A 15657-nucleotide genomic window follows, 5' to 3' on the forward strand; every position below is an offset into this window, starting at 1 on the left:
GATGAGCCTTGGGCGCCCAATACCCTATCTGTCGCCGGTTTGTGGTTTGTCCCTCCTCGGACCACTGTCGGCCGGTACTCACCACTGCTGACCGGGAGCACCCCACAAGCCTTGCCGTTTCAGAGATGCTCTGACCCAATAGTCTGGCCAGAACAATTTGGCCCTTGTCAAAGTCGCTCAGGTCTTTACTCCTGCCCATTTCTCCTGCATCCAACACGTCAACTTCAAGAACTGACTGTTCTCTTGCTGCCTAATATATCCCACCCCTTGACAGGTGCCATTGTAACAAGATAATCAATGTTATTCACTTCGCCTGTCAGAGGTGATGATGTGTAAATTGTCCCCAGTGTGCATAGCCTTGTGTTAATGTGCGGGGATCGCTGGTCGGTGCGGACTCGGTGGGCCGAAGGGCCTGTTTGGACACGGTTTCTCCCTGAGCCGGGCGGAGTCAAAAGCAACTTTACACGCACTCTGTGTCGGTTCAAATACTGATTGTTTATTATAGGGTGCTACTGGTGGGGGGTGGGGTGGAAAGGGGGGAAGTTTCGTGATCACCTCCAGCTTTACATTCAGTAGTCGCTCCCTGTTTAGAGCTCCACAACATTTACCAACAACACAAAAAAAAACTTTATTTTTAAAAAAAAAAGAGTAACAACTTCAAAATAAAAACCCAGAACAGTCACAGATCATATTGGGGGTGGGTGGGGGGGGAGGGGAAATTAAAAAGAAAATCAACTTTTTTTTTGTTGTTGCTAGTATTTTGAAAGAAAAAGACCAACATTTCACATCTACAGATAGTATTGTCCCCGGCCGGAGTCCTCGGTGCTGAATCTCGATGGTGTGTGTGTGTGTGTACCCTGCACCAGTTCCGAGCCGAGTTTGTGCGTGGAGCAGGCGGGCGGGGGCGAGGCAGCCATGGTCACACGGACAGACATTGCCAAATCTGCAAAGGGGAAACACATCACAAACTGTTCAAAGATACTCTAGTGGCCACGGGAGGGAGAAAGCACACGCTCACACGCACACGCGCGCACGCACGCACGCGCACACCCCGACAGAGTTGAGTCTTTACAGGGCCACATCTCTTGCCCCAAACATGTCGAAACAAAAAAAACAAAAGGTAAATTGAGACCTGTCGGGGAAGAGGGGCCAGAGAGAAGTTAGAAGAATCGCTGAAGTGTTTTTTGTTGTTGTTCTCGAAATCTCCTGGTGGATGGTTGGGGTTCACTCACAGCGCAGTGGAGAGGAGTTGACGCCAGGCTGTTTACATGAACGGGCTCTGCAGGAGTCAGGTTAGTGTGGAGGTCCTGAGGGCGGTACCAACATACGAGCGGACGGGAGCGGTGGACGGGCAGAGAGAGGCGGGGGGGGGGGGGTGCAACTGTGCCAGCCTGCTGGAGAGGTGCCGGAACACAACTGAATGGCGTCAGAGGGTGCAGCAGGAGGGGGGGGGGGGGGAAAGCACCACAACCCTCCCTTGCCCCCCGGGACCGGACAGGCCGCCGCTGCAAACACCAACGCCGCCGCGCCCGAACCGACGACTCTTCTGCCGTGCAAGTACCACAGGCTTGCGTTGCGGCCCCTTTCTGCACCCGGCAATGCTTCCACACCTCACCGGGAGCTCTGCACAACCCCCCCACCCCACCCCACCCTTCCTGGGCAAAACCCCCCTCTGTCCCACACACCCCCCCCCCCCCCCACCTCCAAAACCGGAATTCCTTCCCTAAACTTCTCCGCTCCTCTTTCCTCCTCCACAACCTACCTCTTTGGCTCGAGCTTTATTATTATTATTTTTTTTTTTCCAAAAGAAAAGACGGCCACCCGTGCTAACATGGCCGCCCGGGGCTGGAGTCTGGCCAGCCCGCCCGCCTCTTAAAACCGCCGAGGCAAAGGTCTAAGGCAAGGGCAGGGGTTGCAGGATATAATAGGAACACCTGTCTCCAGGAGGCGGCAAACACAAGCAGCTTCATACTGCAGACTGCGGGCACACATCCGGGCGGCAGCCAGCTCTATACCTGTCACAGGTAGCACCAGGCTGGTTCAGGCCCCTCCGCACTCTATAACTGCACTTCCATCTCTCGAGTGTCGGCCGCTGCTGGGGATGGCGACTGGGAAGGTGGACAAGAGCAGGAGGTTAAATCGGCAGCCGCGCTCTCTCACTCTCTCTCGCTCGCTCGCTCTCTCTGTCTGTCTGTCTGTCTGTCTGTCTGTCCCTCTCTCGGTCTCTGCACGCCCCCACTGACCCTCGACACCCCTTCAGCATAGACTGGGCCTGAGCCTGGACACGGGGGGAGGGAGGGAAGGAGAGGGGGAGGGGGAGGGGAGGGGTAGAGGCGTGCCTGTGCCCGCGCCCACGTACGTCCGCGCATGTTGAGAGGTCGCGCGCTGTGCCCGCACCACGCTGCCAACTCTTGCCGGATGGAGGGAGGAGAAACAAAAAACAGGGGGGGGGGGGGGGGGGGGGAGAAGAGGTGGGGAGGGGCCACCTGGGATCAGTGTCCCAGTGACTATTAGGAGAGGGGGGGGAATAAAGGACAAATAAAGAGGAAGGGGGAGAGGGGGGGAGTAAGCGATGGACGAAGCGCCAGTTACCATGTGACGCAACCTGAGGCTAGTCTGAGAGTTGCTACCTTCCACAGTCTGCGCTGCGCTGGTGGCTACGGGAGCTGGGTCTCCAACTGGATACACAACTGTCAAAGAGGAGGGAGATGACACAGCATTTCAGTTCATGCAGCAAACCCGCGAGCTGGGTTGGTCGCGAACACAAACACCAACCGCCGGCAACACCAGCAAATGCCTCGCCACGCCTCGCCTCGCCGCCACCGGCAAATGCACTCCGCACTCGTGAGGGTGGGTGTGGGGGGGGAAAGGTACCGACACCGGCCTTGCTGCTGCAACTCCTCACAGTCTCTTCTCCCGGACCCCCCCCCCCCCCCCCCCCTCGCTGGGCAGGGGCGGAGATGCCGGCTGCGCTTCCGGGCGCTCTCGGGCTGACCAGGGTTAGTACTCGAGGGTGGAGGGGGGTTTAGACGTCTTCCTCCACCCTCCCAACCCCTTCCCCCTCCCACACGCACACAATTCCTCCTCTCGTTAACACCGCCACACCGCGCAGATGGACACCGCGCAGATGGACGCACAACGTGGTCACGGATGGGGGTGGGGGGGGTGGGGGAAAACACTTGAAATGCCCGCGACCGCAGCACAAATCACACCGCGGACGACGGGCCGAACGGCCTCACCGCGGGGTAGCACGAGGCACCTCTCTGACGCCGACCGACCAACCAACCTCCATTGCTGTACATGCCCAGCATGCAATAAACAGGTGCCTGGGAGGAGTAGGAAACAAGACCTGCCTCACCCCCTCCTCCAGCTCCACTGCCCTGCACGGTGATCCGGGAGAGGGGGGGTAGCGCTGAGGGGCACGGGCCCAGCGCAGCGGGTAGTACAGGAGGGCGGGATGTGTAGGAGGGGAACTGCAGCTGCTGGTTTAAAGCAAAGACAGACAGTCGTCTCAGCGGGGCAGGCGGCCTCTCTGGAGAGAAGGAACGGGAGATCCTTCTTCAGACTGGAAGAGTTCTGAAGAAGGGTCTCGACCCGAAGCGTCACCCATTCCTTCTCTCCAGAGACGCCGACTGTCCCGCTGAGTTACTGCAGCTTTCTCTGCCTGTCTTTAATACGGGGGGGGGGGGGGGGGGGGGGGGAGATGTGGGTGATGGGGGAGAAGGAGAGAGACCCGAATACCAGCCTGTTGCCTCTGCTGGAAAGAGGGGGGGGGGGGGGGAATCATTTCAAGCTCACCAGCCTTCAGAGCCAATGGCTGCCTGCCCCCACTGCTGTGATGGTGGGAGAGAGATCGTGAGGATGGAGCCGGGAACGATGGGCAGGAAGCGAGGCCGGTGGGAGACTTGAGGAGAGGGAACCGGGGACTGGAGGTAGGCTCTCACACCCCCCGGGGGCACGGAATTGGACAGGCGAGGAGAGGGATGTGGCCTTCGAGGAAGAGATTTGCCTGGAACGGGGCACCGCTCAAAGGAACAAGAACACGGACTTTGGAAATGGCGGCAAAAACATGGCGCCCCCTTGCAAGCGGGATCGGTAGACTCTCTGCACCCTTGCTAATCGACGGTCGGGGGGTATGGCAGAACAGTTGCTGCTTGTAAGGAAAATAATTTCACAGCGTTAGCACTTTGCACACGTGACAATAACAGCACCATTAAACCATTGAAGTAGGTCAGGTCAGGCAGTGGAGGGGAGGGGGTGACAGAGGTCAGGTCAGGTACTGGTAGGGGTGCCAACTGCCTCACTCCCAAATAAGGCACAACAGGTGACATCACCGCCCCCCCCCCCCCCCGCCCCCGCACCGCGTGACTTCACCCAGCCAGCGGCCACGTGCTCCCACTCCACTAATGGCGGCCGCCCGGGCCAGGAGGCGGGTTGCTAGGCAACCTCCGACAGGCGGCACCCGGGCCTCCGGACCTAGACTGTCCGTACCTACAGTGTCCGAGCCTTCAGTGTCCGGGCCTACAGTGTCCGGGCCTTCAGTGTCCGGGCCTACAGTGTCCGGGCCTACAGTGTCCGGGCCTACAGTGTCCGCGCCTTCAGTGTCCGGGCCTACAGTGTCCGGGCCTACAGTGTCCGAGCCTACAGTGTCCGGGCCTACAGTGTCCGGGCCTACAGTGTCCGGGCCTACAGTGTCAGGACCTCCAGTGTCTGGGCCTACAGCGACCCCGGGCCTACAGTGTCCGGACCTACAGTGTCCAGGCCCACAGCGCCCCCCCCCCCCCCCGGGCCTAATACGGGATAAATGCGCCCCCATACGGGACAAACCAATTTAGCCCAAAATAAAAGATGTCCCGGCTAATACGGGACAGTTGGCAACCCTAGGTACTGGAGGCGTGCAGTAGGTCACGTCGTGGAGGGGTGACGTAGGTCAGGTCAGGTAGTGGAGGAGTTATGTTGGGGAGGGGGAGGAAGGAAGGGGGGGGGGGAAAGGGGGGAGGGAGAAGAGATCAAAGCCTGCACACTAGGTGTAATCGAAACGACAAACTTTCTTAGCTCACGTTAGAAATAGGTCTGTACAAAGCGGTGCAGACGGGATATCTGGAACACAAGAGGCACAACTCATGTAACCTAGCCGCGCGTTAGCAGGCAGCAGGACTGCTCACAGGTCACCGCGGCCACCGACCGATCCACAAGGCGGCTCCGTCGCTGGGGGGGGACGACCGCAGGCAGGCGGGTTGCAATCTCCCGCTGCGCGCTCCGCTCCCTCTGCACGGCGGGAGTCACGCCGGGCCGACCGCGGCAAAGCAGAGCCGGAACGGGGGCCCGGCACGCACGCGCGCACGCCTCACCTGCACTCGCCCAGCCCCGTGCCTCAGTGCCCATCGCCTTCCGCCAGCCACAAAGTAACCGAGGCAGAGCTCCAGTCTCAGCCAGGTACAGCGACAGACACAATGACACAAGTGGGGGTGGGGTGGGGTGGGGGTCAAAACTAAAGCCGGTCCGGGACGTAGAGGCTGAAAGGGCGGCAGAAGCAGATACAAGGGTGAAACACTCCAGCGCAGTTTGCAGGTTGCTGCCTCACAGCGCCAGAGACCCGGCTTCCATCCCGACTATGGGCGCTGCCTGGACGGAGTTTGTGCGTTCTCCCCGTGACCAGCGCGGGTTTTCTCCGGGTGTTCCAGCCCCCAAAGACGTGCGCGCTTGAAAGTTAAGTGGCATTGGTAAATTGGAGCGGATGGGAAACTGGGATACGATGGAACTAGTGTATGGGTGATCGATGGTCAGCACGGACTCAGTGGGCCGAAGGGCCCGTTTCAACTGTGTGTGTTTAAAATTAAAGTTCCAATGCTCAGAGGGAGGAGGCTGTGGGGTTTACAACATCACGAGGAATAGATCGGGTAGATGCACAGAATCTCTTGCCCAGAGTTGGACAAATCGTGAACCAGAGGACATAGATTTCAGGTGAGGGGGGGCAAAGATTTAAGAGGAATCTGACAGATAACATTTTTTTACACAAAGGATGGTGGGTGTGTGGAACGAGCTGCTGGAAGAGGTAGTTGCAGCAGGTACTTTTGCAGCGTTGACACAGGTACATGGGTAGGACAGGTTTAGTGGGATACGGGCTAAACGCAGGCAGGTGGGACTAGTGTAGATGGGACATGATGGTGTCACAAAATGTTGGAGTAACTCAGCAGGTCAGGCAGCATCTAGGACAGAGGGAATGGGTGACGTTTGGGGTCGAGACATGATGGTGTAGTGTGGATGGGACATGATGGTCTAGTGTAGATGGGACATGTTGGTCCAGTGTGTAGATGGGACATGTTGGTCCAGTGTGTAGATGGGACATGTTGGTCTAGTGTGTAGATGGGACATGTTGGTCTAGTGTGTAGATGGGACATGTTCGTGTAGTGTAGATGGGACATGTTGGTCTAGTGTAGATGGGATATGTTGGTCCAGTGTGTAGATGGGACATGTCGGTCTAGTGTGTAGATGGGACATGTTGGTCCAGTGTGTAGATGTGACATGTTGGTCTAGTGTAGATGGGACATGTTGGTCCAGTGTGTAGATGGGACATGTTCGTGTAGTGTAGATGGGACATGTTGGTCTAGTGTGTAGATGGGACATGATGGTCTAGTGTGTAGATGGGACATGTTGGTCCAGTGTGTAGATGGGACATGTTGGTGTAGTGTGTAGATGGGACATGTTGGTCTAGTGTGTAGATGGGACATGTTGGTCTAGTGTGTAGATGGGACATGTTGGTGTAGTGTAGATGGGACATGTTGGTCTAGTGTAGATGGGACATGTCGGTCTAGTGTAGATGGGACATGTCGGTCTAGTGTAGATGGGACATGTCGGTCTAGTGTAGATGGGACATGTTGGTGTAGTGTAGATGGGACATGTTGGTCTAGTGTAGATGGGACATGTCGGTCTAGTGTAGATGGGACATGTCGGTCTAGTGTAGATGGGACATGTCGGTCTAGTGTAGATGGGACATGTTGGTCTAGTGTGTAGATGGGACATGTTGGTCTAGTGTAGATGGGACATGTTGGTGTAGTGTGTAGATGGGACATGTCGGTCTAGTGTAGATGGGACATGTTGGTGTAGTGTAGATGGGACATGTTGGTCTAGTGTAGATGGGACATGTCGGTCTAGTGTAGATGGGACATGTCGGTCTAGTGTAGATGGGACATGTCGGTCTAGTGTAGATGGGACATGTCGGTCTAGTGTAGATGGGACATGTTGGTCTAGTGTGTAGATGGGACATGTTGGTCTAGTGTAGATGGGACATGTCGGTCTAGTGTAGATGGGACATGTCGGTCTAGTGTAGATGGGACATGTCGGTCTAGTGTAGATGGGACATGTTGGTCTAGTGTAGATGGGACATGTTGGTCTAGTGTGTAGATGGGACATGTTGGTCTAGTGTAGATGGGACATGACGGTCTAGTGTAGATGGGACATGTCGGTCTAGTGTAGATGGGACATGTTGGTCTAGTGTAGATGGGACATGTTGGTCTAGTGTGTAGATGGGACATGTTCGTGTAGTGTAGATGGGACATGTCGGTCTAGTGTAGATGGGACATGTTGGTCTAGTGTGTAGATGGGACATGTTGGTCTAGTGTGTAGATGGGACATGTCGGTCTAGTGTAGATGGGACATGTTGGTCTAGTGTGTAGATGGGACATGTTGGTCTAGTGTGTAGATGGGACATGTTGGTGTAGTGTAGATGGGACATGTCGGTCTAGTGTAGATGGGACATGTTGGTCTAGTGTGTAGATGGGACATGTCGGTCTAGTGTAGATGGGACATGTTGGTCTAGTGTGTAGATGGGACATGTTGGTCTAGTGTGTAGATGGGACATGTCGGTCTAGTGTAGATGGGACATGTTGGTCTAGTGTGTAGATGGGACATGTTGGTCTAGTGTGTAGATGGGACATGTTGGTGTAGTGTAGATGGGACATGTCGGTCTAGTGTAGATGGGACATGTTGGTCTAGTGTGTAGATGGGACATGTTCGTGTAGTGTAGATGTTTCCACTAGTGGAAGAGTCTAGGACCAGAGGTCACAGCCTCAGAATTAAAGGACGCTCTTTTAGGAAGGAGATGAGAAGGAATTTCTTTGGTCAGAGGCTGGTGAATCTGTGGAAATTATTGCTACAGTAGGATGCAGAGGCCAAAGTCAATGGATATTTTTAAGGCGCAGATAGATTTTTGATTAGTTATGGATGTCAAGGGGTTATGGGGAGAAGGCAGGAGAATGGGGTTGGGTGGAGGGAGAGATAGGTCAGCCATGGTTAAATGGCAGAGGAGACTCGATGGGCAGAATGGCCTCATTCTGCTCCTATCGCTTATGACCCGGCGACCTGCTGTGTTGCTCCAGCTTGGAGTCTGCTGTGACATGGCCTTGTATAGGGTGGGGTTTCCTACATGGCCTTAAAGCAGAACTACATGCAGTCTATCGATTGCTGGGGGTGTCAAAAGTGAGGGGTTTGCAGAAATGTGTGTGGGGGGGGGGGGGGGTGACCATGGAGAGGAGCCTTCCGCTGTGTGTGTGGGGAGGTCCAAGTGACACACCAGCAACAATCCAGCAAACATGCAGCTTGGAATGACGGGGGGGAAATAAAACTCACAAGCGCAGCGTGGCGGGACAGTGCCAAACTCCGCGGGCACTATCTGTGCGGCTGGGAGTGCGCGGCGCGGAGAGTCAGGCCGGTGAGTGCCGGAATGAACTGCAGATGCTGGTTTAGACCGAAGACGGACACAAAACGCTGGGGTAACTCAGCCGGGTCGGGCAGCATCTCTGGGGAGAAGGAATGGGTGACGTTTCGGGTCGAGACCCTTCTTCAGACTGAGACTCGGGGGAAGAAGGCACCTCCGATCTCCCGGTTGCTAAACCCTTTAACCGCCCCATCCCATTCCCACACTGACCCTTTCTGTCCTGGGCCTCCACAGTGAGGCGAAACACAAATTGGAGGAACAGCACCTCATATTTCGCTTGGGCAGCTGTCGACCCAGTGGTGTAAAATTGATCTCTCCAACTTCCTCTTACCCCGACATTCCCTCCCTCTCTATCCCTCCCCCACCCAAGTCGCACCAGCTTCTTGTTCTCACCTAGCAAACAGCTAACAACGGCCCGTTTCCTTTATCATCGTCACTTTTTTTTTGCACATCTTTCATTCGTTGTTCTTTGCCTCTCTACATCATCGTCTATATCTCACCCGTGACTTTCGGTCTGAAGGAGGGGCTCGACCCGAAACGTCACAATAGACAATACGTGCAGGAGGAGGCCATTCGGCCCTTCGAGCCAGCACCGCCATTCAATGTGATCATGGCTGATCATTCTCAATCAGTACCCCGTTCCTGCCTTCTCCCCATACCCCCTGACTCCGCTATCCTTAAGAGCTCTATCTAGCTCTCTCTTGAATGCATTCAGAGAATTGACCTCCACTGCCTTCTGAGGCAGAGAATTCCACAGATTTACAACTCTCTGACTGAAAAAGTTTTTCCTCATCTCTGTTCTAAATGGCCTACCCCTTATTTTTAAACTGTGGCCCCTGGTTCTGGACTCCCCCAACATTAGGAACATGTTTCCTGCCTCTAACGTGTCCAACCCCTTAATAATCTTATATGTTTCAATAAGAGCCATTCTGGGAATTAACCTAGTAAACCTACACTGCACGCCCTCAAATGTGGAGACCAAAACTGCACACAGTACTCCAGGTGCGGTCTCACTAGGGCCCTGTACAACTGCAGAAGGACCTCTTTGCTCCTATACTCAACTCCTCTTGTTATGAAGGCCAACATTCCATTGGCTTTCTTCACTGCCTGCTGTACCTGCATGCTTCCTTTGAGTGACTGATGCACTAGGACACCCAGATCTCGTTGTACGTCCCCTTTTCCTAACTTGACACTATTCAGATAATACTCTGCCTTCTTATTCTTACCACCAAAGTGGATAACCTCACACTTATCCACATTAAACTGCATCTGCCATGCATCCGCCCACTCACACAACCTGTCCAGGTCACCCTGCAACCTCATAGCATCTTCCTCACAGCTCACACTACCACCCAGCTTTGTATCATCTGCAAATTTGCTAATGGTACTTTTAATCCCTTCATCCAAGTCACCCGTTCCTTCTCTCCAGAGACGTCGCCTGTCCCGCCGAGTTACTCCAGCCTTTTGTGTCAGGCCGAAGTTTGGGACGAGGCACATAGCCCAGAGCTCGCTGCAAACATCCAGCTGTCCGCTCTTGGGTGGGAGGGGGGGGGGGGGGCGCTTTTCTCTGGGGAGGGGGCGGGCAGCGAGTGGCTCCGTTCCCGACCAAACCGAGCACGACGGGGAGGGGGGGGGGCCCGCCGGACGCCGCGACCCGCGTAGCCAAGCCGGCCGCTGGCTCCGTTCTTGTCTTTTGGCTGAGACGGACTCTCGGCGATGACCTACCGAAGCCGGAGGCGGGTTTGGCTGGGGAGACCTGGAGCGAGCCCGGCTGGTGGGAGGAGAGGCACCGTCCGACAGTGCAGGTGTGTGGGGGGGCAGGGAACTTCCTGCTCTCTCCTCTCCTTCCTAGGCAGGTAGGCAGCAGAAGGAAAAGACCCATGAGAGTGTGGAGAGAGTGCCCGGGCACAAGAGAGAGAGAGAGAGAGAGAGAGAGAGAGAGGTGGGGGTGGGGGGGGAGGGGAGGGGAGGGGAGAGAGAGATGGAGGGAGGGAGGGAGAGAGAGAGAGAGAGAGAGAGAGAGAGAGAGAGAGGGCACACCGACACAGCTAGAGTTTCAATACCCGACCGCGATAAACAACAGAGGCGTGCGGACTAGAGTGGTCGACACATGCAGACGCCCGGGCAGGGGCCCACGGGCCTACTCTGCACCTCGCGCGGGCGGGCGGCCGAGGGGAGACAGTGACTGCTTCTGCCCGTGGGGCTGGGGCTGGGAATGCCGGCAGGCCGTCCCACGGGAAGGAGGGAGAGGGGGGGATGGGAGGGAGTGGGAAGGGGATGGGAGGGAGAGGGGGTGTGAGGGAGAGAGGGGGGTGGGAGGGAGGGAGAGAGGGGTGGGGTGAGAGGGAGTGGGAAGGAGAAGGGGATGGGAGGGAGGGAGGGGGAGGGGGATGGGAGGGAGGGAGAGGGAGGGGTGAGAGGGAGTGGGAAGGAGAAGGGGATGGGAGGGGGGAGGGGGATGGGAGGGAGGGAGAGGGGGGTGGGAGGGAGGGAGAGGGGGGTGGGAGGGAGAGAGGGGGGATGGGAGGGAGAGAGGGGGGATGGGAGGGAGAGAGCGGATGGGATGGGGGGAAGGGGACAGTTCTAGGGGATGGGAGGGAGAGGGTGGTGGGAACGGAGAGGGAACGGGATGTGAAGAGTTGAATGGGGATGGGAGGGAGAGGGTTGAAGGGGGAGGGAGGAAAGGGGAGGGACGGCGAGGGTTGAAGGGGAGGGAGGGAGAGGTGGTGGGACGGGAGGGTTGAGGGGGAATGGGAGGGGGAGGGAAGGAGAGGGTTGAAGGGGGACGGGAGGGTTGAGGGGGGGAGGGAGAGGGTTGAAGGGGAGGGAGGGAGAGGTGGTGGGGACGGGAGGGTTGAGGGGGGAATGGGAGGGGGAGGGAAGGAGAGGGTTGAAGGGGGACGGGAGGGTTGAGGGGGGGAGGGAGAGGGTTGAAGGGGAGGGAGGGAGAGGTGGTGGGGACGGGAGGGTTGAGGGGGGAATGGGAGGGGGAGGGAAGGAGAGGGTTGAAGGGGGACGGGAGGGTTGAGGGGGGGAGGGAGAGGGTTGAAGGGGAGGGAGGGAGAGGTGGTGGGGACGGGAGGGTTGAGGGGGGAATGGGAGGGGGAGGGAAGGAGAGGGTTGAAGGGGGACGGGAGGGTTGAGGGGGGGAGGGAGAGGGTTGAAGGGGAGGGAGGGAGAGGTGGTGGGGACGGGAGGGTTGAGGGGGGAATGGGAGGGGGAGGGAAGGAGAGGGTTGAAGGGGGACGGGAGGGTTGAGGGGGGGAGGGAGAGGGTTGAAGGGGAGGGAGGGAGAGGTGGTGGGACGGGAGGGTTGAGGGGGGAATGGGAGGGGGAGGGAAGGAGAGGGTTGAAGGGGGACGGGAGGGTTGAGGGGGAGGGCGGGAGAGGATGGGAGGGTTGAAGGGGGATGGGAGGGGGAGGGTTGAGGGTGAGGGAGGTGGTGGTGGTGCAGCCCCAGGGTTGCCTGGTCTCCGGTTGCCCGTCACCCACCTGTGTTTAGTAGGCTGAGTACTGGGCCTGCCCGGCGTAGGATTCGGCGGTGGCGGCGGCACCGTAGGCCGCGGTGTTGGAGGCAGCCCCGGAGTAGTCGTAGCCGTAGGCGCCGGCGTAGTCGGCGGCCGTGTAGCCGCCGCTGGTGTAGTCGGCGGCGGCGGCGGCGGCTGCCGTCTGCGCTGCGTACCCGGCGTACCCGGCCCCGGCGTAGTCCTGCGCGGCGTAGCTGGCGGCCTGGGCGGCGTAGTCGTTGGCGGTGGCGGAGGCGGTGGCCGCGGCGGCGTACTCGGTGGCCGCGGTGGCGTAGTCGGTGACGGTGGAGACCACGCCGCGGCGCAGCGGGCTGCGGTCACGGGCGTAGTAGGTGGGCGGCTGGGAGATGGCGCTCTGCCCGTAGGCCTCCAGCGCTTTGCGCTCCCGCAGGCCGGCGCTGTATGCCCCCAGCTGCGCGCCCCAGCGGTCCGGGTACGGAGTGCCCACCGCCCCGTACGCGCCCGCCCGGTACTTCTCGTAGTAGTCCACGTAGCGGCTGTCGTAGAAGGCCTGCTCCCCGTACCGGCCAGACATGCCGTAAGGGTCCAGGTAGTCGGCCGCAAAGCCCACGCCCACGCCCACGCCCAGCTCCGGCCGGTCCGTCGGGCACTCCTTGGACCAGTGACCGTCCTTCCCGCAGCGGAAGCACGTGTTCTTCTCGCCCATCCCCGGCTGCACCCGCAGACGGCTCTTGGACAGCTCCACGTGGATCCGCTTACCTGCAACACGGAGCACAGGCACGCTCAACACACACGGCCACAGCGACCAGCGCACACCCCACTGCAGCTAGCAGCCGCACACGCCAGCTAACACCACGACACACACGGCCACAGCGACCAGCACACACCTCCCCACTGCAGCAAGCAGCCACACACGCCAGCTAACACCACGACACACACGGCCACAGCGACCAGCGCACACCCACCATGCAAGCAGCCGCACACGCCAGCTAACACCACGACACACAGACCCAGCTACCAGCACACACTCACCATGCAGCAAGCAGCCACACACGCCAGCTAACACCACGACACACAGGGCCACAGCGACCAGCGCACACCCACCATGCAGCAAGCAACTGCTCACGCCGACTTACACCACGACACACACACACACGGCCACAGCGACCAGCGCACACCCCACCCACTGCAGCAAGCAACTGCACACGCCGACTTACACCACGACACACACACAAGGCCACAGTGACGCACACCTCTCTCCATCCAGAATCAGTACCCCATTCCTGCTTTCTCCCCATATCCCTTGATTCCATTAGCCGTAAGAGCTATGTCCAACTCTTTCTTGAATACATCAGAGAATTGGCCTCCACTGCCTTCTGAGGCAGAGAATTCCACAGATTCACAACTCTCTGACTGAAAAAGTTTTTCCTCATCTCAGTCCTAAATGGTCTACCCCTTATTCTTAAACTGTGGCCCCTTGTTCTGGACTCCCCCAACATCGGGGAACATTTTCCCTGCACTTAGCCCGTCCAATCCCCTAAGAAATTTATGTGTTTCTATAAGATCCCCTCTCATCTTTCTAAATTCCAGTGAATGCAAGCCCAGTCGATCCATTCTTTCATCATATGTCAGTCCTGCCATCCCGGGAATTCACCTGGTGAACCTACGCTGCACTCCTCAATAGCAAGGATGTCCTTCCTCAAACTAGGAGACCGAAATTGCACACAGTACTACAGGTGCGGTCTCACCAGGGGCCTGTACAACTGCAGTAGGACCTCCTTGCTCCTAAACATGGAAACATAGAAAATAGGTGCAGGAGTAGGCCATTCGGCCCTTCGAGCCTGCACTGCCATTCAATATGATCATGGCTGATCATCCAACTCAGTATCCCGTACCTGCCTTCTCTCCATATCCCCTGATCCCTTTAGCCACAAGGGCCACATCTAACTCCCTCTTAAATATAGCCAATGAACGAACTGGCCTCAACTCAAACCCAAATCCTCTCGCTCTGAAGGCCAGCGTGCCATTTTCTGCGTTCGCTGCCTGCTGTACCCACAACACTCTGTGCCTATCCCATGCCCTCCCAGACGCACTGGTTCTGCCCCATCCTTTGTACGTTGCCCCCCCCCCCCCCCCCCCATCATCATCCCCAGGGGTATAAGAAAATAACTGCAGATGCTGGTACAAATCGATTTATTCACAAAATGCTGGAGTAACTCAGTAGCATCTCGGGAGAGAAGGAATGGGTGACGTTTCGGGTCGAGACCCTTCCTCAGACTGATGTCAGGGGGGCGGGACAAAGGAAGGATATAGGTGGAGACAGGAAGATAGAGGGAGATCTGGGGAAACCTGGTGAACCTACGCTGCACTCCCTCAATAGCAAGGATGTCCTTCCTCAAACTAGGAGACCATAATTGCACACAGTACTCCAGGTGCGGTCTCACCAGGGGCCTGTACAACTGCAGTAGGACCTCCTTGCTCCTAAACATGGAAACATACAAAATAGGTGCAGGAGGAGGCCATTCGGCCCTTCGAGCCTGCACCGCCATTCAATATGATCATGCCTGTTCATCCAACTCAGTATCCCACAAGGGCCACATCTAACACCCTCTTAAATATAGCCAACGAACTGGCCTCAACTCAAACTCAAATCCTTAAACTCAAATCCTCTCGCTCTGAAGGGCAGCGTGGGCGTTTTCTGCGTTCGCTGCCTGCTGTACCCACAACACCCTGTGCCCATCCCCCGCACTCCCAGACGCACTGGTTCTGCCCCATCCTTTGTACGTTCCCCCCCCCCCCCCACCCCATCATCCCCAGTGATTCCTTCTGCAGTGGGCAAACCCTACGGTGCACTCCGTCAACAGCAAGAGCGGGTGCCAGAGGCAGTGGCGCGCCACGTCCCCGCCACGCCACGCCCCGCCCGGCCCGCTCACCTTTCAGCTCGGTGCCGTCCAGCCCCTTGATGGCAGTCATGGCGTCGTCGCCTCTCTCCATGTGCACGAAGGCGTAGTCCTTGATGATGTCGCACTCCAGCACGGCCCCGTACTCCTCGAACTTGGCCTGCAGCTCCTGGCTGGTGCAGTTGGGGCTGACCTTGCCCACGTGCAGCTTGGTGGACGACTTGGTCATGCTCTTGCTGGCCTCCACGTTGATGGCGACGCCGTGCAGCTTGTAGTGGTGCAGGTTGTCGATCGCCTCCTTCGCCGCCTCCTTGTTGTCCATGTGCACAAACCCATAGTTCTGTTGGGGGGAGGAGAAACGCGGGGCAATGTAAGGACACTGGCAGCATGGATTTACGAAGGGGAAATCATGCCTGACTAATCTTCTGGAATTCTTTGAGGATGTAACCAGGAACATTGACAGGGGAGAGCCGTTGGATGTGGTGTACCTTGACTTTCAGAAAGCCTTTGACAAGGTCCCACATAGAATACAGAATACAGAGCTTTATTGTCA

General features: G+C 57.5%; 1 protein-coding gene across 7 annotated transcripts; it reads right to left on the minus strand.

The window, feature by feature from the left end:
* Positions 1 to 480: 480 nt before the first annotated feature.
* Positions 481 to 15440, minus strand: LOC144603144 (RNA-binding protein 4B-like). 7 transcript variants are annotated; one of them, XR_013548550.1, is made up of 7 exons: positions 15138 to 15440; positions 12209 to 12963; positions 10442 to 10564; positions 5061 to 5100; positions 2631 to 2690; positions 2016 to 2108; positions 481 to 943 (listed from the first exon to the last, which is right to left on the minus strand). XR_013548550.1 is itself a non-coding variant. In XM_078416304.1 (3 exons), the coding sequence occupies exons 1-2, from the start codon at positions 15424 to 15426 to the stop codon at positions 12215 to 12217; spliced, it is 1038 nt and encodes a 345-aa protein (XP_078272430.1). In that variant the 5' UTR covers positions 15427 to 15440; the 3' UTR covers positions 481 to 943; positions 12209 to 12214. The 7 variants fall into 7 exon arrangements, 1 of the variants encoding a protein (XP_078272430.1); XR_013548549.1 differs by having other exon boundaries at positions 2593 to 2690; XR_013548551.1 differs by lacking the exon at positions 2631 to 2690.
* Positions 15441 to 15657: the final 217 nt, after the last annotated feature.

This window comes from Rhinoraja longicauda, chromosome 19 (genome assembly GCF_053455715.1).
Source record: "Rhinoraja longicauda isolate Sanriku21f chromosome 19, sRhiLon1.1, whole genome shotgun sequence".
Lineage (NCBI taxonomy): Eukaryota > Metazoa > Chordata > Chondrichthyes > Rajiformes > Arhynchobatidae > Rhinoraja > Rhinoraja longicauda.